This window comes from Oncorhynchus nerka, linkage group LG1, assembly GCF_034236695.1.
Source record: "Oncorhynchus nerka isolate Pitt River linkage group LG1, Oner_Uvic_2.0, whole genome shotgun sequence".
NCBI lineage: Eukaryota > Metazoa > Chordata > Actinopteri > Salmoniformes > Salmonidae > Oncorhynchus > Oncorhynchus nerka.
Window position 1 is genome coordinate 46290227 of NC_088396.1, and position 23286 is coordinate 46313512.

General features: G+C 41.5%; 1 protein-coding gene across 2 annotated transcripts in view; it reads left to right on the plus strand.

The window, feature by feature from the left end:
• The window catches only part of LOC115130418 (glycophorin-C-like), a 41506-nt gene extending 22558 nt beyond the window's left edge, over positions 1 to 18948 (plus strand). For both annotated transcript variants that reach the window (XM_029661561.2, XM_029661570.2), the window contains exons 3-4: positions 16774 to 16815; positions 17811 to 18948. In XM_029661561.2, the coding sequence (XP_029517421.1) occupies positions 16774 to 16815; positions 17811 to 18007 (239 nt within the window). In that variant the 3' untranslated portion in view covers positions 18008 to 18948. The remainder of the gene's footprint in view (positions 1 to 16773; positions 16816 to 17810) is intronic.
• The last annotated feature ends 4338 nt before the right edge of the window (positions 18949 to 23286 follow it).

A 23286-nucleotide genomic window follows, 5' to 3' on the forward strand; every position in this document is an offset into this window, starting at 1 on the left:
TATAGAAAGAAACTTAAACAGGAAACAACCATGCTCAGGTCTGTTCAATGCTAGTCCGACTAATCTGATTCGATGCTTCAAGATTGCTTCGATCACACGAACTGGGATATGTTCCGGATAACTTCGGACAATAACATTGATGTTTATGCTGATTCGGTGAGCGAGTTTATTAGCAAGTGCATCGGTGATGTGGTACCCACAGTGACCAATAAATCCTTCCCCAACCAGAAGCCTTGGATTGATTGCAGCATTCGCGCAAAACTGAAAGCGCGAACCACTGCTTTTAATCATGGCAAGGTGACCAGAAACATGACCGAATACAAATAGTGTAGCTATTCCCTCCACAAGGCAATCAAACAAGCTAAGCGTCAGTATAGAGACAACGGCTCAGACACAAGACATATGTGGCAGGGTCTACAGTCAATCACGGACTACAAAAAGAAAACCAGCCCCATCGCGGACACTAATGTCTTGTTCCCAGACAAACTCAACAACTTCTTTGCTCGCTTTGAGGACAATACAGTGCAAGGGTTAAACATGTTAACCCTCGCAAGGCTGCCGGCCCAGACGGCATCCCTAGCTGCGTCCTCAGGGAATGCGCAGACCAGCTGGCTGGTGTGTTTATGGACATATTGAATAAATCCCTATCCCAGTCTGCTGTTCCCACATGCTTCAAGATGCCACCATTGTTCCTGTTCCCAGGAAAGCTAAGGTAACTGAGATAAATGACTATCGCCCAATAGCACTCACTTCCATCATCATGAAGTGCTTTGAGAGACTAGTCAAGGATCATATCACCTCCACACTACCTGACACCCTAGACCCACTCCAATAGTGGTAGCCTAGTGGTTAGAGCGTTGGACTAGTAACCAGAAGGTTGCAATTTAAAACCCTCGAGCTGACAAGGTACAAATCTGTTGTTCTGCCCCTGAACAGGCAGTTAACCCATTGTTCCTAGGCTGTCATTGCCTAGTTAAATAAAGGTAAAATAAATCAAATTTACATAAATATCCTTCCAGGATACCCGGGCCAGTTGATTAGAAACACCTGCTCGCTGAAGTGTTTTAGGGAGCGTTTCACAGCGATGAGGGGTGGGCATTTGACCACGGACCAATTACGCAAAGAGGAAATTATCTCTGAGATCCTGGTTGAAGACAGCAGAGCTGGTTGAAGAGAGCAGAGCTGACGGGGATCTATAACAAGCAGCAATGGTGAGAGACTTGTTTCTGGAAAGGTGGATTTTTAGAAGTAGAAGCTTGAATTGTTTTGGCACAGACCTGGATAGTATGACAGAACTCTGCAATAGATTGCAACTTACGCCCCTTTTGGCAGTTCTATCTTGTCGGAAAATGTTATAGTTAGGGATGGAAATGTCAGGATTTTTGGTGGCCTTCCTAAGCCAGGATTCAGACGCGGCTAGTACATCCGGAATGGCGGAGTGTGCTAAAGCAATGAATAAAACAAACTTAGGGAAGAGGCTTCTAATGTTAACATGCATGAAACCAAGGCTTTTACAGTTACAGAAGTCAATAAATGAGAGCACCTGGAGGAATGGGAGTTGAGTTAGGGGCTGCAGGGCCTGGGTTAACCTCTACATCACCAGTGGAACAGAGGAGGAGTAGGATAAGGGTACGGCTATTAAGTTGCATGGCCTCTCACTCTGTGTGCAGTTATAGTGTTTAACATTACTTTGAATGACTACCTCATCTCTGTACCCCACACATACAATTATCTGTAAGGTCCTTCAGTCGAGCAGTGAATTTCAAACACAGATTCAACCACAAAAACCAGAGAGATTTTCTAATGCCTCACAAAGAAGGGCAAATAAAAAACAGACATTGAATATCCGTTTGAGCATGGTAAAGTTATTAATGACACTTTGGATGGTGTATAACTACACCCAGTCACTACAAAGATACAGGAATCCTTCCTAACTCAGTTGTCGGAGAGGAAGGAAACTGCTCAGGGATTTTGCCATGAGGCCAATTGTGACTTCAAAACAGTTACAGAGTTTAATGGCTGTGATAGGAGAAAACTGAGGATGGATCTACAACATTGTAGTTACTCCACAATACTAACCAAAATTGACAGAGATTAAAGAAGGAAGCCTGTACAGAATACAAAATATTCCAAAACATGCATCCAGTTTGCAACAAGGCACTAAAGCAATATTGCAAAAGAAATTGGCAAATATCCCCCTCTTGAGAAGAAGCCAATGAAACACACATTGTTCAGCTTTCATTAACAACAGTTCCGAGACTAGAACAACTGAACAGGATAGAGTATTTAATGACAGACAGGTTTACATAATGTTTTGGGTCGCCATGGTCTCAAACAATGTAAATGTTCAAAGTTCATGAACCCTAAGGTTTCATTATTGTGTATATTTGCCTATTTTAGATTGTACAGTGCATGGTGCAGCCAGTGGCTGTTCTCCAAAAGAAAACAGATCCTTGTTATCGTTCATAAACCACTCTGTCTCTAAACATAATGCAACTACTTGCGTTCCTATAATTCACAGGGGGAGAGTTCTTCCTTACTGCTGCCAGTAACCCATTGCCTACATTTATTTCCCCTCTGTGTGATTTCATAATGATGTAGTGTGGCACTGCTATTGAACCTGCAGGAGAGCACTGAGGTAATTGAAAGGATCTGGAGTGATTTAATTTGTCAAATATCAATCTTTTAGAAAATATCTGAGGCAATGTCTCCAGGTGACAGTGTCTGATTTAAGGCTAATAAGTGTCTCAGCCGAGGGACAGGTGTTAAGTTGGGTATGAATAGCCTACATTTCAGTTAACAACTGTGGGGGCTGGGCAAAGCTGTTGGCATAGCTGGGGGATTTGTTCACTTTGGTCAGTTAGGTCAAGTAAGGATTTCGGAACATAGTGGAATTGTAATCTGGTTTGCCTGGTTAAATCATGTTTATTGGGGTGTCTATTTGTTTGAGGTTGATGATTGGCACGTATTTAGGGCACCACCTTTTTCTCTAAAGTTGTGTGTCTTTCTACATCTATTCTGTCACTATTCCTCATTCCATGTTCTAACAAAGCAAAGGAGAAAGGGAAAGGATGAGGGAACAGGAGAACAATGCTGCTACTACTGTATGTGTCCAACACAATATCATCCCAAACCTTCATTAGATCCTAGGTCATCAAACTGTTTTGGCCGTAGGCCCGTGGGCTATCCAGCCATCGCTTCCCTCTAGCTTCATTTTCCAATATGATCTCCCTGAAACATAATATTCTATCCCAGTCGCTAAAAACTATATATGTAACCTGGTGACCAATGGGTCATTCACAATCTTCCACATGTCAAATCTCGCAGTAATTAACAATACATTTCCTCTATTTCTACCTCTCTAAAATATTATTTTTTAAATCCTTCATGCACTTGGAAACTAACATTGAGCCTGGTAGTATTTGAATGCTATTTTAACACTATGGTAAACACTATTGTAATCTGGCCTTGTGCTTGGTAAACACTATTTTAAACTGGCCTTGTGCTTGGTAAACACTATTTTAAACTAACATTGTGCTTGGTAAACACTATTTTAAACTGACCTTGTGCTTGGAAAACACTATTTTAAACTGACCTTGTGCTTGCTAAACACTATTTCAAACTGACATTTTGCTTGACAAACACTATTTTAAACTGACCTTGTGCTTGGAAAACACTATTTTAAACTGACCTTGTGCTTGCTAAACACTATTTTAAACTGACCTTGTGCTTGGAAAACACTATTTTGAAGTGACCTTGTGCTTTGTAAACACTATTCTAAACAGACATTGTGCTTGGTAAATACTATTTTAAACTGACCTTCTGCTTGCTAAACACTATTTCAAACTGACATTTTGCTTGACAAACACTATTTTGAAGTGACCTTGTGCTTGGTAAACACTATTTATAACTGGCCTTGTGCTTGTTAAACACTTTTAACAGACATTGTGCTTTGTAAACACTATTCTAAACAGACATTGTGCTTGCTAAACACTATTTTAAACTGACCTTGTGATTGGTAAACACTCTTTAAACTGTCCTTCTGCTTGGTAAACACTATTTTAAACAGTCCTTGTGCTTGGTAAACACTATTTTAAACAGTCCTTCTGCTTGGTAAACACTATTTTAAACGGACCTTTTGCTTGATAAACACTATTTTAAACTGACCTTGTGCTTTGTAAAAATTAAAAATAAACTGGCCTTGTGCTTTGTAAAAATTCAAAATAAACTGGCCTTGTGCTTGGTAAACACTTTACACCTACATTTTGCTTGGTAAATACTATTTCAAACTGAGCTTTTGCTTGGTAAACACTATTTTAAACTGGCCTTGTGCTTGGTAAACACTATTTTTGACCTGCTGTTTTCAACTCTCTATAGACAGCAGGAGTAGTAAAGATACTCTTAATGATCGGCTATGAAAAGCCAACTGACATTTACTCCTGAGGTGCTGACTTGCTGCTCCCTCGACAACTACTGTGATTATTATAATTTGACCATGCTGGTCATTTATGAACATTTCAACATCTTAGCCATGTTCTGTTATAATCTCCACCCGGCACAGCCAGAAGAGTACTGGCCACCCCTCACAGCCTGGTTCCTCTCTAGGTATCTTCCTAGGTTTTGGCCTTTCTAGGGAGTTTTTCCTAGCCACCGTGCTTCTACACCTGCATTGCTTGCTGTTTGGGGTTTTAGGTTGGGTTTCTGTACAGCACTTTGAGATATCAGCTGATGTACGAAGAGCTATATACATTCATTTGATTTGATTTAAACTGGCCTTGTGCTTGGTAAACACTATTTTAAACGGACCTTATTCTCAGTCAACACTATTTTAAGCGGGCCTTGTGCTTGGTAAACACTATTTTAAACTGACCTTGTAATTGGTAAACACTATTTTAAACTGACCTTGTGCTTGCTAAACACTATTTTAAACTGACCTTGTGCTTGCTAAACACTATTTTAATTTGACCTTGTGCTTGCTAAACACTATTTTGAACTGACCTTATGCTTTTTTTCACCTTTATTTAACTAGACAAGTCAGTTCAGAACAAATTCTTATTTTCAATGACGGCCTAGGAACAATGGGATAACTGCCTGTTCAGGGGCAGAACGACAGACTTGTACCTTGTCAGCTCGAGGATTTGAACTTGAAACCTTTCGGTTACTAGTCCAACGCTCTAACCACTAGGCTACCCTGCCGCCCCTGCTGCTTGGTAATCACTATTTAAAACTGGCCTTGTGCTTGGATAACACTTTTAAACTGGCCTTGTGCTTGGTAAACACTTCAAACAGACATTGTGCTTGGTAAACACTTCAAACAGACATTGTGCTTGGTAAACACTTCAAACAGACATTGTGCTTGGTAAACACTTCAAACAGACATTGTGCTTGGTAAACACTTCAAACAGACATTGTGCTTGGTCACTACTATTTTAAACTGGCCTTGTGCTTGGTAAACACTTCAAACAGACATTGTGCTTGGTAAACACTTCAAACAGACATTGTGCTTGGTAAACACTTCAAACAGACATTGTGCTTGGTAAACACTTCAAACAGACATTGTGCTTGGTAAACACTTCAAACAGACATTGTGCTTGGTCACTACTATTTTAAACTGGCCCTGTGCTTGGTAAACACTATTTTAAACTGACCTTCTTGGTAAACACTTTTTTAAACTGGCCTTGTGCTTGGTAAACAAGTTCCTCTTGTTTCTTTTTTTTCTTACAACGACTTAATTTGTTGTTTTGACGTGTGATATTGGACGTTGTCATCAAACAAGATGGGCAAGGGGACAGCCCTGCTTCATCCATTGACTCAGGAAGTATGTGTGTCCACAGTGTTATATATCAATCTTTAACTGGTCACTCAGGCCACTGACTATTATGACTGTTATTATTTTTAATTACACATGAATTTTGACAAGGCGTTTTCTGACAACAAGGAATATATGTTACACTTTTAGATATATTACAATGTTTGGAATATACAGGATAAAATTATTGTGAAGTTATCCATTTTGTTATTATCCTTCTCACAACTATATGAAGTTACCACTGTGCTTCCCATGAGGTTTTGACCTAAAATGTAAGGTTACTGGATAGGTTAGATGGCTCCTGGTGGTCTCGAAGAGGGGATCTGGGGCACACCCCAGGGAAGTGAAGCTACAAGGGGAAGAAAGATCATTTGTTTTATCTTAGTCAGTGCTGTGATGTTGGATCCAGTGTTTTATTGAGAGCCGTCCTCATGGTGGCATCGTAAATGATCAGATGCCAATCTAGAGGCTTCCTCAACAGGGTTAATTACTTTTAGAGTATTCCATGGCAGTCCGACGATAACATTGTCATCGATCATTGTAGGAGGAGAACTTTGATCTTGCAACAGAACTAGCAGATGGAGCCTAGGCAGTCTAAGAGAGTGGGAGAGAGATAGCGAGAGGAAAGCCTGAACACAGCCGGATACAGACAAAGGAAAGCACAGAGAGGATGTGGGGGAGAAGCAAGATAAGTGAAAAGGGAGAGTAATGCCAAATATTTGAGACACAGTGTAACGGTTCAGTGTAATGGTTCTGGGGAGTGTGTGGAGGGGCGCAGTATAGCCCACTGGATGACAAACAAGCGGTTCTGCCAATTCCTTTTAGCCTCAGCACGGAAGCCCCACCCCTCTATTTCCTCTCTACCTTGCACTCTTCCTCTCCCTGTCTTTGTATATACTTACACGCTCATCTCTTTGTCCTCTTCTTCCTATATTCCTCTTCATTTCTTCCACTTTCTATCCCTCTTACTGTCAGCTTTCTATCCCTCACACTGTCAGCTTTCTATCCCTCACACTGTCAGCCTTCTATCCCTCACACTGTCAGCTGTCTTTCCCTCACACTGCCAGCTTTCTTTCCCTCACACTGTCAGCTTTCTTTCCCTCACACTGTCAGCTTTCTTTCCCTCACACTGTCAGCTTTCTATCCCTCACACTGTCAGCTTTCTTTCCCTCACACTGTCAGCTTTCTTTCCCTCACACAGTCAGCCTTCTATCCTCACACTGTCAGCCTTCTATCCCTCACACTGTCAGCTGTCTTTCCCTCACACTGTCAGCCTTCTATCCCTCACACTGTCAGCCTTCTATCCCTCACACTGTCAGCCTTCTATCCCTCACACTGTCAGCCTTCTATCCCTCACACTGTCAGCCTTCTATCCCTCACACTGTCAGCCTTCTATCCCTCACACTGTCAGCCTTCTATCCCTCACACTGTCAGCTTTCTTTCCCTCACACTGTCAGCTGTCTTTCCCTCACACTGTCAGCCTTCTATCCCTCACACAGTCAGCCTTCTATCCCTCACACTGTCAGCCTTCTATCCCTCACACTGTCAGCTGTCTTTCCCTCACACTGTCAGCTGTCTTTCCCTCACACTGTCAGCTGTCTTTCCCTCACACTGTCAGCTGTCTTTCCCTCACACTGTCAGCTTTCTTTCCCTCACACTGTCAGCCTTCTATCCCTCACACTGTCAGCTGTCTTTCCCTCACACTGTCAGCTGTCTTTCCCTCACACTGTCAGCTGTCTTTCCCTCACACTGTCAGCTGTTGGCCTACTCGCTCACTTGCTTCCTTACAGAGCTGTGATTGAAATGTTTTCATTGAGAATTCTGATTCTGATCAGCATTTGATCCTCTGTCTGAAAACGGATAAGGGTTGTCAGGGTAGCAATGAGTAGGGAAATAGCCGTGGAAGGAAAAGGGGCATTTTGGATGATCGTGGCACATGGGTAGGTTTCCAGAAACCAACATTGAGCATAGGTAACTTGCTACAGAACAACACATAACATGGTCAGGTCCCAACCTCAGGTCCCAAGAAGCTTTCCCTCAAGGACACATTTTCTGATAGGATCTCTCTTACAATCATGCCAGAAGAAATATGCTTTTCGCCCCGGGTTGATCGGAGGCCTGATAATAAAACGTTTTCAACACTGAAAATACAGGTTTGTGAAGTCTGTGCAGTTTAACACAAAAAGGTGTCTGACAAGCAATAAACTCCAACTCAACACTTCACCCACTAACTGGATGAGAAATTGGGCTTTTACTCCACTCCCTTCAAGGCTACAATGAGGCCTGGCCTTCCTCTGTATACATCATTTCACTCGACAAATTACCTTCACTTAGTAACCTTGGCACAATTACAAGACCTCAGACGACATCCCAATTTACCTTAAACACAGACAGTGCATTATCTACTGTTTCTAGACTAAGGTTACTGATAATTGTGTTTGTTCAGTGGACCCTAATTCACTCATAACAGCTGGCAGTTTTGATCCCACATATAGAAAATGCCCTCATGTATCTGCTAAATAGAGTAAAAGAAGAGGAGTTGTTTTGTTCACTCTGCGTTGAAACCTTGAAGCTGTTTTCTTTAAACTACCTCCCTCTCTCTCTGCCCATGTAGACAGAACTATTCTGATAATTGCTTTGCGGTAGTTTGTAAAGACCTCATTGCAAGTTCATTAACGATGTTCCCATATTGCTAGATTGCACTGGTGTAACACATGGGGATGAGTGAAAGGTACTTCTCAGCCTGAAGTGTCCCCACTTGTGCCAGCGAATAGCTTTCTTTTCCCGTGACATCAGCTGGTGTTAAGAAGCTTCCTGGGTTCAAGCTTCGGTGTGAGCCGAATCAGGAGGAAGTGGTACTCACTAAGCAAGCAGTGTGACGTCCTTTACACTGGCATTGCTGGCGTTTCATCAAAGAATCTACTGCTATTGAAAAGAGATTGCACTATTGCTCCTCCCAATCAACTCAGTCTAAAGCAGCAGAAGAAGGAAACTCATTAGAATGCGTTGATTAGTTATGCCTGGCAGGCCGTTTTCAGAGAGATAACTTTATTCAAATGCGAAGTCGTTCTGCTGCTTCGTCCCTCAGGCGGTCATTAACCTCTATTACCAAGACCCGAGTGACGCAGCGGTCTAAGGCACTGCAACTCAGTGCAAGAGGCGTCACTACAGTCCCTTGTTCAAATCCAGGCTATATCACATCCGGCTGTGATTGGGAGTCCCATAGGGAGGCCCACAATTGTCTCAGCGTTGTCTGGGTTTGGCTGGGGTAGGCCGTCATTGTAAATATGAATTTGTTCTTAACTGACTTGCCTAGTTAAATAAAAATATGATCAACCTGCATCACTGATACAGAACGCACTAGAACACCAATATCTAGCTTAGCCTCGTCGAGAACCAGGCTTGGGAGGTGATTTTGGAGCTATAGCAACGCAAGACTATATCTAGCCTAAATGTCTGCCATGCCGCTTCAACTGTGTTTTGCATCAACACAATGCTTTCTGGTAATACTGAACATGTACAGTTCATCAGTGAAGATACTGTCCACTGTCAGTGCTGTCAGGGGCATGTCCTAAAGCAGAGTAACTAGCATTCACATTGTTAATTGGCCGTATAAAGAAAACGTGAAATGGTGATTCCCGTTAGGGATCTGTATTTAGCTAATGAACTCACAGAGGCAAATCAAACCTCTCATATGAATCCCCTTTAAAATTGCATGTGCGCATGGTTTCAGAGCTGATAAGATGCCTCCCTCCCACCCCTACCCTTCATTTCCTCCGTATCCTTATCACAAGGTGACATGGAGGTCAGTGCATGAATAGAATATTTGAGGGGGGGGAAATGTGTCTCGGACGTGACAGAGAAAAGGATGCTTTGGTCAGCTCAAACAAAGTAGTCATTTTGATTAATGGGGCTACGATTGTTTTCTCTGACAACAAAGTTTATATAACCAAGAAAATGGAGTGAGACTGGATTGCAGTCCATTGTACACACTCATACATGCCTGTCCATTCTGCCCTTTGTTTAGACTCTCTAGAAGTTCCACTGTTGGACTTAATGGAATGGAAGCAGTAAGATCAGCCTTTCAGTTCTTCAAAAAGAGCTTTGAACTGCTGACTCTGGTGATGCAATTAAATTACGTTTTTCACTCAGCAATTTGTTACCTAGTCATTGAATAGTCTATTACGATATTATTTGAGTTGTATGGTACCATACCAGTCTTACTCTGACCGTGTTCTTACTGCAGGGGATAAATAAGAAATGTGTCATGTGATGTAACAAGGAAAATGAATGAGCAAGTCAAAGTGATTTTCTTAGTACCTGCAGTGTGCAGGAGAGGCAGCGTTCAGATCACATGTACATTCATTATAGATTCAAGTTTTTCAAAAGTCAAATATGTTTTGGAGCCCAGGAAAGGAGTCTGAGGGGGAGAGAAGATGCGAACTTTGCACATTAAAACTCATCTGCGCGGATGATTTTCCTTTGGCAGGCAAATTTTAACATTGAACGTTTCCTCAGGAGCATTATCTTAATGCTCTCTGCGACCCTGACGCTGGGAGGAAGTTCATTGTTTTTATGGAAGACTTGCAGTCTCAATACCAGAGGAGTATTTGGTGTGAGTGGTTATCATTGTTGATGGTTACTTGTGTAACGGTATTAATAATGGTTGGTGCTTAGCACATCCTGTTTCTGTACAGCACTTTGAGATATCAGCTGATGTACGAAGGGCTATATAAATAAATTTGATTTGATTTGATTTGATTTGATCCACAAGCACAAATGCTGTATATTGAACATTCAGTAGGCTTTCTCGACATGCAATATTTACATATTCTGAAAATGAAGTACACAGTAAAATAAATAAATACATAAAGAAATAACTCTTAGCACCAGAGGAACTGCAATGCGATTATGTTTAACGAAGGTAAAGCCTCTCAACCTGCTCCACACCTCCAAAGGTGTGCATTTCATTTTAAAGAACACTTAGTATTTTTATTTTTAGACAGCTGCCCTCCGTGTGTTAAATAATACAAGACGAGCTTCCATCTCTGTGGAACGTCACCCAAAGAGGAAGAGCCGAGAGAGATGGAGAGAGAGAGTGGTGTTTAGCCCAGCATTTAGTGGATGTTTTCAACCTAAGTTAGGCACAGGCAGCGGGCCACGGCTGTTTGCTGAAGGAAATCAGGAGTCCGTCACACCAGACAACAACAGGTGGGAAATACGGTAGAAAGAAACGCCCTTTCAATGATTTATTGTTAATCCACCGAGACACGGTGAAACTATGAAATCTGTCTTTGACCGCTGTCTGTCCATCCTTGAAATTCGAAATAAGTACTGAAGAGTTGGTATTTTTTATATTTCCATTCCCCTTGCAGTTTTAGCAGAATTCATATCTATCGCCTGCATGTTTAACACTTCTGATGTTAGTCTCCCAAACTCATGTTGTTTGATAGGCCCTACTTCTCAGACTGAGATGAAGATTATTCCCAAACTCCTTCTGCCACTTTATTGGGGCCAATAAACTAACAAAATGAACATCTCAATTCATCCAACAACAACTTACCAACAACGTGACGACTGTTGATTTGATTTCTAAACATTATTTTGTTGCCACAGCACTGATGGCCTCATTGACTGCTGCCAGAAAACCAAGAGTGTTGTTATTGTCATGGTTACCTCTCAAGACTTATCACAATAATATACAATAGTATATTAATGACATGCCCTGTGCCAGCTGGCCCAGATAGGGAACCAGAAAATGGACTGTCCCACTGCCATACTCCCATACTAGAAACTACATTAGAGAACCAACTGCACTACGAAATATAATTTTCATTAAGATTGGTCCATACAGTGTGATAGGCTTCCATCTTGCTTCTCACAGTATCTAACATTTAAATTAATATGATTTACTTTTCTTTACAATGGCCACTAAATTGGTACTGGGTCTGACCCTGTATACAGCTTACAATCTTTTTTTCCCTCATTTTTCTTGTTGTTGTTTTTATACTGCGCTATTGGGAAGGGCTTGCAAGTTAAGCATTTCACTGTACTTGCGCATGTGAAGAATAAAACTTGAAAACTTGAACTTGAAATTGGACCACCGTTTAGGGACGAAGAGCCACTGGAGCTAGATTGCAGCCAGGCTTTATTTATTTCCTGGGAATACCATATCAGCCCGGTGTCAGCCATAGACCTGCAGGGTGGAATTAATTTGGCTTCCAGTTCCCTCTTCCTTCCTACAGGGAGACACTTACCAGCCCTGCTTCACAGTCGGCTTTCGGCAAGATTAACGCCACTTCTGGGAATGCGATGAAAGCAGTGTATCTTGCTCCCAGGGCAAGGTCTTCTGCGGATGTGTTGGCGAAATGTGTGAAAGAAGTGAAAGAAGGAGGAGGGGATGAATGATGGTGCTCTCATGCTCTGTGGCACCCGATACCCACCACCACCCTCCAACACCCTCCAACATGCCTTGGCCTGCCTGTCAGCCCCTTTGGGTACTGGTGATGGGAAGAGAAATCTGCCCTTGGGTGTGGCTCAGCTGTCCCCATCAGGCGGTGCCGCTCTCCATGTTGCGGCGGCGAGCGGATCTTGGATCTGAGGCTAATGAGGAGACAACTCCGGGCAAATTTGGCAAATTTATCAGGGACTTGAACTCTCTCCTCGGCTCCCAGATCTACAAATAAAATAAAGTCAAATGTAATTTGTCACATGCTTGGTGAACAACAGGTGTAGACTAACAGTGACATGCTCACGGGTCCAGTACCAACAAGGCAGAGTTAAAGATAGAAATAGTGAAATACAGAGTGAATAACAAATAACAATTATGAGTCAAAAACAACATGGCTATATACAGGAAGTACCAGGTAATATCATGGCTATATACAGGAAGTACCAGGTAATAACATGGCTATATACAGGAAGTACCAGGTAATAACATGGCTATATACAGGAAGTACCAGGTAAGTACCAGGTAATAACATGGTTATATACAGGGAGTAGCAGGTAATAACATGGCTATATACAGGGAGTACCAGGTAATTACATGGCTATATATACGGAAAGTACCAGGTAATAAAATTGCTATATACGGAAAGTACCAGGTAATAACATGGACATACACTTGGAGTGCCAGGTAATACCATGGCTATATGCAGGAAGTACCAGGTAATAACATGGCTATATACAGGAAGTACCAGGTAATAACATGGCTATATACAGGAAGTACCAGGTAATAACATGGCTATATACAGGAAGTACCAGGTAATAACATGGCTATATGCAGGAAGTACCAGGTAATTACATGGCTATATATACGGAAAGTACCAGGTAATAACATGGCTATATACAGGGATTAACAGGTAATAAAATTGCTATATACGGAAAGTACCAAGTAATAACATGGACATACACTGGAAGTGCCAGGTAATACCATGGCTATATGCAGGAAGTAATAGGTAATAACATGGCTATATACAGGAAGTAATAGGTAATAACATGGCTATATACAGGAAGTACCAGTTAATAATACGGCTATATACAGTAGCAACTTGAAGTAACTGTCCAGTGAAAATCTCACTTTTAAAAGTTCATATTCTGTTAACTAAAGATGTTGTTGCCAAAGCACAAATTTGAGAAATAAACACTTCAAAAACCCCACCTCAAACTTGTATCTCAAACAGACCGTTTAAAAAATGATTGCTATTTCATCAGTAAAGAAGGATGACCTGGCCAATTAGCAGCCTACTCGCATGAATATTGTTATTTGTTTATTACCAGTATACACCCACACCATTCTGTTGTTGTGGTATGCCCACACCATTCTGTTGTTGGGGTATGCCTACACCATTCTGTTGTTGGGGTATGCCTACACCATTCTGTTGTTGGGGTATGCCTACACCATTCTGTTGTTGGGGTATGCCCACACCATTCTGTTGTTGCCCACACCATTCTGTTGTTGGGGTATGCCCACACCATTCTGTTGTTGGGGTATGCCTACACCATTCTGTTTGTTGCCTACACCATTCTGTTGTTGTATGCCTACACCATTCTGTTGTTGGGGTATGCCTACACCATTCTGTTGTTGGGGTATGCCTACACCATTCTGTTGTTGGGCCTACACCATTCTGTATGCCTACACCATTCTGTTGTTGGGGTATGCCTACACCATTCTGTTGTTGGGGTATGCCTACACCATTCTGTTGTTGGGGTATGCCCACACTGTTGTTGGGGTATGCATTCTGTTGTTGGGGTATGCCTACACCATTCTGTTGTTGGGGTATGCCTACACCATTCTGTTGTTGGGGTATGCCTACACCATTCTGTTGTTGGGGTATGCCTACACCATTCTGTTGTTGGGGTATGCCTACACCATTCTGTTGTTGGGGTATGCCTACACCATTCTGTTGTTGTTGGGGGTATGCCTACACCATTCTGTTGTTGGGGTATGCCTACACCATTCTGTTGTTGGGGTATGCCTACACCATTCTGTTGTTGGGGTATGCCTACACCATTCTGTTGTTGGGGTATGCCTACACCATTCTGTTGTTGGGGTATGCCTACACCATTCTGTTGTTGGGGTATGCCTACACCATTCCAACACAGAAAAGCAGCTTTTTAACATACTTAGTAAATACACATTTGGAAGGAAAATTCCTTCACTCATATTGTAATTAATTATAAGTAATATTTAAAAAAATCTGGAAACACTGGATAGTTACCAGGGATAGGCAACTTTGATAAAGACACGGTGGTTGGAACCAAAAATCTCATATTTGGACTCATCAGATCAAAGCACAGATTTCCACCGGTCTAATGTCCATTGCTCGTGTTTCTTGGCCCAAGCAAGTCTCTTCTTCTAATTGGTGTCGACCATGAAGGCCTGATTCACGCAGTCTCCTCTGAACAGTTGATGTTGAAATGTGTCTCTTACTTGAACAATGTGAAGCATTTATTTGGGCTGCAATCTGAGGTGCAGTTAACTCTAATGAACTTATCCTCTGCAGCAGAGGTAACTCTGGGTCTTCCTTTCCTGTGGGTGTCCTCATGAGATCCAGTTGCATCATAGCACTTGATGGATTTTGCATCTGCACTTGAAGAAACTTTCAAAGATCTTGGAATTTTCCAGATTGACTGACCTTCATGTCTTAAAGTAATGATGGACTGTTGTTTCTCATTGCTTATTTGAGCTGTTCTTGCCATAATATTTACTTGGTCTTTGTTCCAAATAGGGCTACATTCTGTATAGCACCCTTACCTTGCCACAACATAACTGATTGGCTCAAAAAAATTAAGAAAGAAAGAAATTCCTCAAATTAACTTTTAACGAGGCACACGTGTTTATTGAAATACATTCCAGGTGAATACCTCATGAATCTGGTTGAGAGAATGCCAAGAGTGTGCAAAGCTGTCATCAAGGCAAAGGGGGCTACTTTGAAGAATCCCAAATATATTTTGATTAGTTTAACACTTTTTTGGTTACTACACGATGCCATATGTGTTATTTCATAGTTTTGATATCTTCACTATTATTCTACAATGTAGAAAATAGTAGAAATAAAGAAAAACCCTTGAATGAGTAGGTGTTCTAAAACTTTTGACTGGTAGTGTAAGTATTCACACCCTTGAGTCAATACATGTTAGAATCACCTTTGGCAGCGATTACAGTTGTTACAGTCCTTCTGGGTACGTTGAAAGAGTGCAGTTTTGTAACGAAATATTGAGCAACATTGCCTACCTCCATTTTGTAAGAAGTATATCAGTTATACCTGTTGTGTAATTATGTAAAAAATATTGTTTCAGCAACTATTACTACAAAAGTAAGACAGCGAGGAGACTAAACGTTGATTAAATGTTTCTGGAGTGAAAGTAATATTGTCTTCTTACTCTTGCTCTGCATTCCACAACCAAGTCCTGCCTGCTATTCCAGTACATTCACAGGTCTGAGTGTACAGTAGTAGCAGCCATCATATCTACTGGTGGTGGGTTCATTTTTCGATTATGTGTTTTGAGTTTTCGCATTCTGAATAATGTTATGCAGTCCAGGGAGTAGAGAGGGTCTGTGAGTCTGCATCTAAAATAGCCAATCAAGAGTTAATGACGGTTCTGGGATTCATGCATGCATATCGAGGCCACCTGGAACAGGCAAGCATTTGTCAATGTCCATAGTCCTAAAGCTCTTCGTTTTTTACTGAATTGAAGAAAAATATTGTGATTTAGTTTCTGAAAGAGCCACACCCATGGTCATGTTTAGAGTTGTCCCTTTCCCAGCATGCATTGCTGCTTCGCTTAGGCTGTAACTACAGTACACACTAGGATCTGTTGTTTAATTTCTCTCCCTTCGTCCCAAATGGACAGGTTCTGTAATGCCCCTTTATTTGCTGAGAATATGTCCACATTGTAAACATTGCATCGTGATAAGGATCTAATGAGTGGGCGAACACTTAGATGTTTTGGGTGATTAGGCATTAATGAGGCTGCCTTTTAATTGCGCACTTCGGGGAAGTAATGAAAAATATATATATTTCTTTAGCTATAGCGCTCTCTCAAGCTTGCGAGGATCGACCTCCATTTTGGATCTCACGTTGCGTTTTTATAGATGACATAGTTTCGTCTCTGGCTGACTGACTCTTTCACTGTCCTTCAGAGAAAGTCAAGTCAAGGCGGGCAGATGTTACATGCGCTATAATTCATGATGACCTTTAATCACTTTCTCCAATGAGAGTTTTGTCTGTCCCCTGGTGACAGATACAAAAACCTCTGCACACACACCAGGGAGACAGCTGTCTATAACAACTCTCCTGAAAGAGTCACATGTTAAAAAAAAGTCTGGGGAAAATAAATATGAATGTGGTTCAAGATACATGGCATAAATAACGACACACTGTACTTTATGTAACTTATGTATGTAACCTAAAGTATATTAGCACATGATCTGAAAACACCCTTTATTTTTGCCTTCTTAGATTACGATGTGGACGATGGATACTTGGATGCCATACTAGGCGGTGAGTTATAATAGAGCTCCTCTCATGTTCAGAACATTAAAAGGCCTTCCATGCCTTGCCTCCCTCTGCAAACCTCATCCACATCGATGTTGCTGATAGATTTGATGCTGGAGGCAGACATCCCCCTAAATTTAATGATGGTGATGCATGCAACACAAAGACATCTCTTTTCTCTTTCTTTCAGATAGCAAGCAGCGTCTGCTAAATGTTTCGGAACAGAGCTATATACAGCCATTTTTTGAAGTCAGTCAACCAACGGGCCAAATTTAAAATGTAATGCTACTGTTATTTTTATGGCACAAAATATTGCCGTTGTCTGCCAACAGCTGTAACAGACCACGAAATATGCATTTAAAAAGACACTGTTCTTCTTCTGCCAGTAATGTGTTCAAATCAGAATCTAGCCTGAAACTGCCTTTTTATTACCAAGAGACTGGCATTCCACAAAATAGACAATTAAGTCACAAAACATCTTCACAAGTTGTGGTTTTCTGCCTCAGGCAGTTCTTTCAAACTTAACGGTTCACTGTAGGACAAACTGTCTCTCCTATCAGAGTACTGTTAATATTCACTGTTGGCAAACCATCACGTTGAACTTTGATTGAACAATTCTTAATTGAAAATAACAGAGAAACAGCTGTTTAGGCCTGTACACTCTGGTTAGGCCTGTACACCCTGGTTAGGCCTGTAATCTCTGAACACTACAAAACAAACTTTGTTTTGCACTGCACTCTGTTGGCAGGTTGGAGCTTGATGTGTATTTTAGAGATGTATATCCCTTTTGGGTTGGTATTTACCAACTAATCAAGGAGCAGTCTTCTTCTGATCCACATACATTCCAATGACCTTGCCATTTCAAAGATCAATGACACTTCAAGGTCAAAGTCCTACCTGTGCAGAATCGTGGGCTATTGTCAAAACCATCCCCATTGTATTTTGCCATTGTCATTGTGAGGCAAAAGTCCTTGCTATAACATTCTCATCTCTATTTGCAGCTGTCATTGCTGCTGTGGTCCTGGTGTTGGTGTGCCTGGCGGTTGTAGTAATTCGCTATATGTACCGGCACAAGGGCACCTACCACACCAACGAGGCCAAGGGCACTGAGTTTGCCGAAACAGCGGATGCGGCGCTCCGGGGCGACCCGGCTCTGCAGGATGCCATGGACGAGAGCAAGAAGGAGTACTTTATCTGAGCAGTGGCGTCCCCTGCTGTTTACAGTGGACTTTAGGCTATGGACCCTAGGTATTTTGGGGTTGGAGAATAGAAAGTCTGGAGACTGGATGAAAATGACCTTGCTATACTTAAGTGAATAGTGCCCTTTCAGTTAAAGATTATATGCTTCTATAGCTAAAGGCCTCTTTTCCTGATGAGACTGGCTAAAGGTCTCTTTTCCTGATGAGACTGGCTAAAGGTCTCTTTTCCTGATGAGACTGGCTAAAGGTCTCTTTTCCTGATGAGACTGGCACTTGATGAGACTCTGATCAGTGACTGAATAACAATTTACCAAAGATGCATCTTAATAACAATAATATTAATTCAGTATTCTTCCCCCCCTACCAGTTTTCCTCTTTAATATATTTGGCATATCACCTAACAGATAGATACAAAACATTGACTTTGCTATTAGGAGGCTATATTTGAAGAGTTGATTTCCAAAATGTTATATCCACCAATTTTTCACATTTGTGTTTTTTCATCAGAAATGATTGCTTATACATGTGTGTGTAAAATATTACTGTTCTCAGATTTTTTATTCATTGATTTTAGATGTGTATAAAAATGTGTTTCTTTTTGCTAAATGCTACATATCAATTGTTTAGCTACAATGGAATGTTCATATCCTGTTTATTTGACTGTGATATGTGGTTGTGTCAGCTAGCTATCTTAAGGTTAATGCACTTACTGTAAGTTGCTCTGCATAAGAGACTCTGCTAAATTACTTAAATGTCAAATGTAAACATATGGAATTGTTTTAAGATGTCATACCATGGATCATTTATCTATTGGATTTTCATTTTTAGGATCCCTGTAGGTATCCCCCCAAAAATATGTTAAAAAAATATATGATACAGTATTGAATTTGATCTTTACGACTACAGCCCATGGAGACTCATTAAATAACATCATCATCAATTGCAAAAAAGACAGTCATAATTTATTTTTTAAGGAATAAGGTTTTGAAGAGTCTGTCCTAAATCTAGGAGATATAAGAAAGCTCGGGAAATATTTTAGTTTTTTGGACACATATTTACCCCTTTTATTTGTTTGTTGGCACAAAACTACCTCCATACGTCCATTCATTTTTAACCAGTACCTGGTGACCTTCAGACGAGTCCCATGGCACTTGTGTCCATAGTTTGTAGCCAAAATGATTTGGACGCTACAGACAGAAGTTGGCACATTGGCGGTACCAACTTCAGATGAGTCCCCATGTGGGTCATAGAGGAGAACATCATCGTGTTCGTGAGACTCTCATCTTTACATCTTTCTATTTGGTTATATTAGTTAGTAGGCCAAACCGTTCGGACACTACAAACGTTTCCATGAGAAGAGCGATTTTTGGGACGTGTCCTGGTCTGACAAACAGCGCCGTAGCTCTGCCACTTTCCAGCGCAGATGCGAAAGGCCGACAGATAGATAGATACAGTGGATTGAGATGCAGCCGAACTCTAGATGACTGATTTTGATTTTCTTATGTTAATTCTTATGCTCAGGTGTGTGAATAGACTATAAATATTGTTTCAAATGTATAATTTGTATAGTTCTTCATTTTAAAAAAAAAATGCTATTTGTTACATTTGACTGTGTAAAACGTAAAAAAAATATACATTATTTGTTTCTCTGAAATGAAACAATCAAGTGATACATTTGAAACAGAACACTAAGTATACCAAACATTAGCAACACCTTCCTAATATTGAGTTGTGAAAAAACACCAATCTCTTCCATCATTTATTTTAACAGTAAATGCTCATTTTCCAACATTTCTGAAAATGGATATATTTTGTTTTTGAAAGAAACTCTTAATTTGTCATGCGGGACATCTTCCTTTGGGGACCTGTCAGAAAAAAAGCATCTCATGAGGATCTAAGAAACCATAGCTATGCCTTCTGGTGAAAAAGCATTCCTGGAATACAGAATTGGAATTCACAAACAGCGAAAGTGGCTATTAAGAAAGTCAAGGAAGTGAACTGACACAGAAGTTCTCTGCAAGCTCACAAAACAAACTGTATTGACTTACTGTAACAAAAGATATTCTGGAATGAAGAAACTTCTCAACAAATTGTCAAATTTGTCAGCCAGCTCAAATTCTTCCTCTGCTCTCAAGTGAACTGACAGAGGAAAACATAGAACAAACAATGTCTAAGGAAGCAACTCTGACTGTACGAATTTAATCACCAATGTGCCCTTACCAAAATACTGAATATTACTCATTGCTCCCTGAATTACTTTTGAATAACTTTGTTTGGAATGTGAATGTCAATTTGTGAATTACCAATTTCAAGGGAACGCATTTATTATTGGTTAATAACTAGTTAATTACATACACAAAGAGATAACGAGAGCGCTAAACCAGCTACAGAGCCTTCAGAGCGTATTTATACTCCATGACTTATTTCACATTTTGTTGTGTTACAGGCTGAATTCAAAATGGATTATATCTGTCTTTTTCTTACCAATCTACACACAGTACCCCATAATGACAAAGTAAAAACATGTTTTTAGAAAATGTTGCACAATTATTGAAAGTTAAATACATAAATATCTAATTTACATAAGTATTCACACCCCTGAGTCAATACTTTGTAGAAGTACCTTTGGCAGCGATTACAGCTGTGTGTCTTTCTGGGTAAGTCTTTAAGAGCTTTCCACACCTGAATGGTGCAACATTTGCCCATTATTCCTTTTTCAATTCTTCAAGCTCTGTCAAATTGGTTGTTGATCATTGCTAGACAACTATTTTTTTAGGTCCTGACAGATTTTCAATCATATTTAACTAAGAACTGTAACTTGGCCACTCAGAAACATTTGGTATTTTATTAGGATCCCCATTAGCTGTTGCAAAAGCAGCAGCTACTCTTCCTGGGGTCCACACAGAACATGAAACATAATACAGAATTACATAATACAAAACATCATTAGACTGTGTTGTTGGTAAGCAACTCCAGTGTAGATTATGCCTTGTGTTTTAGGTTCTTATCCTGCTGAAAGGTGAATTCATCTCCCTGTCTCTGGTGGAAAGCAGATGGAACCGTGTTTTCCTCTAGGATTTTGCCTGTGCTTAACTCCATTCCGTTGACACTTCTGGCGCCGACAGAGATGGCCGCCTCGTTTCGTGTTCCTAGGAAACTATGCAGTATTTTTTTTTTTGTGTTATTTCTTACATTGTTACCCCAGGTAATCTTAGGTTTTATAACATACAGTCTGGAGGAACTATTGGTTATAAGAGCAACATCAACTCAATAACATTACGACCAGGAATAGGACTTTCCCGAAGCGGATCCTCTGTTTTGCCCACCACCCAGGACAATGGGATCACAGGACAATGGATCGGATCCCAGCCAGTGACGCAAAACAACGACGCCTTAGAAGGGGCAGACAGAGCTGTCTTCTGGTCAGGCTCCGTAGACGGGAACATCGTGCACTGCTCCCGAGCATACTACTCGCCAATGTCCAGTCTCTTGACAACAAGGTTGATGAAATCTGAGCACGGGTAGCATTCCAGAGAGACATCAGAGACTGTAACGTTCTTTGCTTCACAGAAACATGGCTCACTCGAGACACGCTATTGGAGTCGGTACAGCCAGCTGGTTTCTTCATGCAACGCGCCGACAGAAACAAGCATCTTTCTGGTAAGAAGAAGGGCCTTATAATTAGCGAGACGTGGTGTGATCATAACAACATACAGGAACTCAAGCTCTTCTGTTCACCTGACTTAGAATTCCCCACAATCAAATGCCGACCGCATTATCTACCAAGAAAATTCTCTTTGATTATAATCACAGCCGCATGTTCCCCCCCCCCCCCCCCCAAGCAGACACATCGATGGCCCTGAACGAACTTCGTTTGGCTCTCTATGTAAACTGCAAAACACATATCCTGAGGATGCATTTATTGTAGCTGGGGATTTTAACAAGGCTAATCTGAAAACAAGGCTCCCTAAAATCTATCAGCATATCGATTGCGCAACCAGGGCTGGCAAAACCCTAGACCATTGTTATTCTAACTTCCGCGACACATATAAGGCCCTCCACCACCCTCCTTTTGGAAAAGCTGACCACGACGCCATTCTGTCTTTTTCCCGCCTATAGACAGAAACTAAAACAGGAAGCTCTCTCGCTCAGGTCTGTTCAATGCTGGTCCAACCAATCGGATTCCACGCTTCAAGATTGCTTCGATCACGTGGACTGGGATATGTTCCGCATTGCGGCGAACGACAACATTGAAGAATAGGCTGATTCGGTGAGCGGGTTTATTAGCAAGTGCATCGGCAATGTCGTACCCACAGCGTCTATTAAAACATTCCCAAATCAGAAACCGTGGATTGATGGCAGCATTCGCGCAAAACTGAAAGCACGAACCACTGATTTTAATCAGGGCAAGGTGACCGGAAACATGACCTAATACAAACAGTGTAGCTATTCCCTCCACCATTGTTCCTGTTCCCAAGAAAGCTAAGTTAACTGAACTAAATGACTACCGCCCCGCTCCGTCATCATGAAGTGCTTTGAGAGACTAGTTAAGCTACCATATCACCTCCACCCTACCTGACACCATAGACCCACTTCAATTTGCTTACCGCCCCAATAGGTCCACAGATGACGCAATCGCAATCACACTGCACACTGCCCTAACCCATCTGGACAAGAAGAATACCTATGTGGGAATGCTGTTCATTTGACTACAGCTCAGCATTTAAAACCCTGGGTCTCGACCCCACCCTGTGCAACTGGGTCCTGGACTTCCTGACGGGCCGCCCCCAGGTATTGAGGGTAGGTAACAACATCTTCACCCCACTGAGCCTCAACACTGGGGCCCCCTCAATCATCAAGTTTGCAGACGACACTACAGTGGAAGGCTTGATTACCAACAACGATGAGATGGCCTACAGGGAGGAGGGGAGGGCCCTCGGAGTGTGGTGTCAGGAAAATAACCTCACACTCAACGTCAACAAAACAAAGGAGATGATCGTGGACTTTAGGAAACAGCAGAGGGAGCAGCCCCCTATCCACATCGACGGGACAGTAGTGGAGAGGTTAGAAAGTTTAAAATTCCTCGGCGTACACATCACGGACAAACTGAAATGGCCCAACCACACAGACAGCGTGGTGAAGAAGGCGCAGCAGCACCTCTTCAACCTCAGGAGGCTGAAGAAATTCGGCTTGTCACCAAAAACACTCACAAACTTTTACAGATGCACAATTGAGATCATCCTGTCGGGCTACATCACCGCCTAGTAGGGCAACTGCT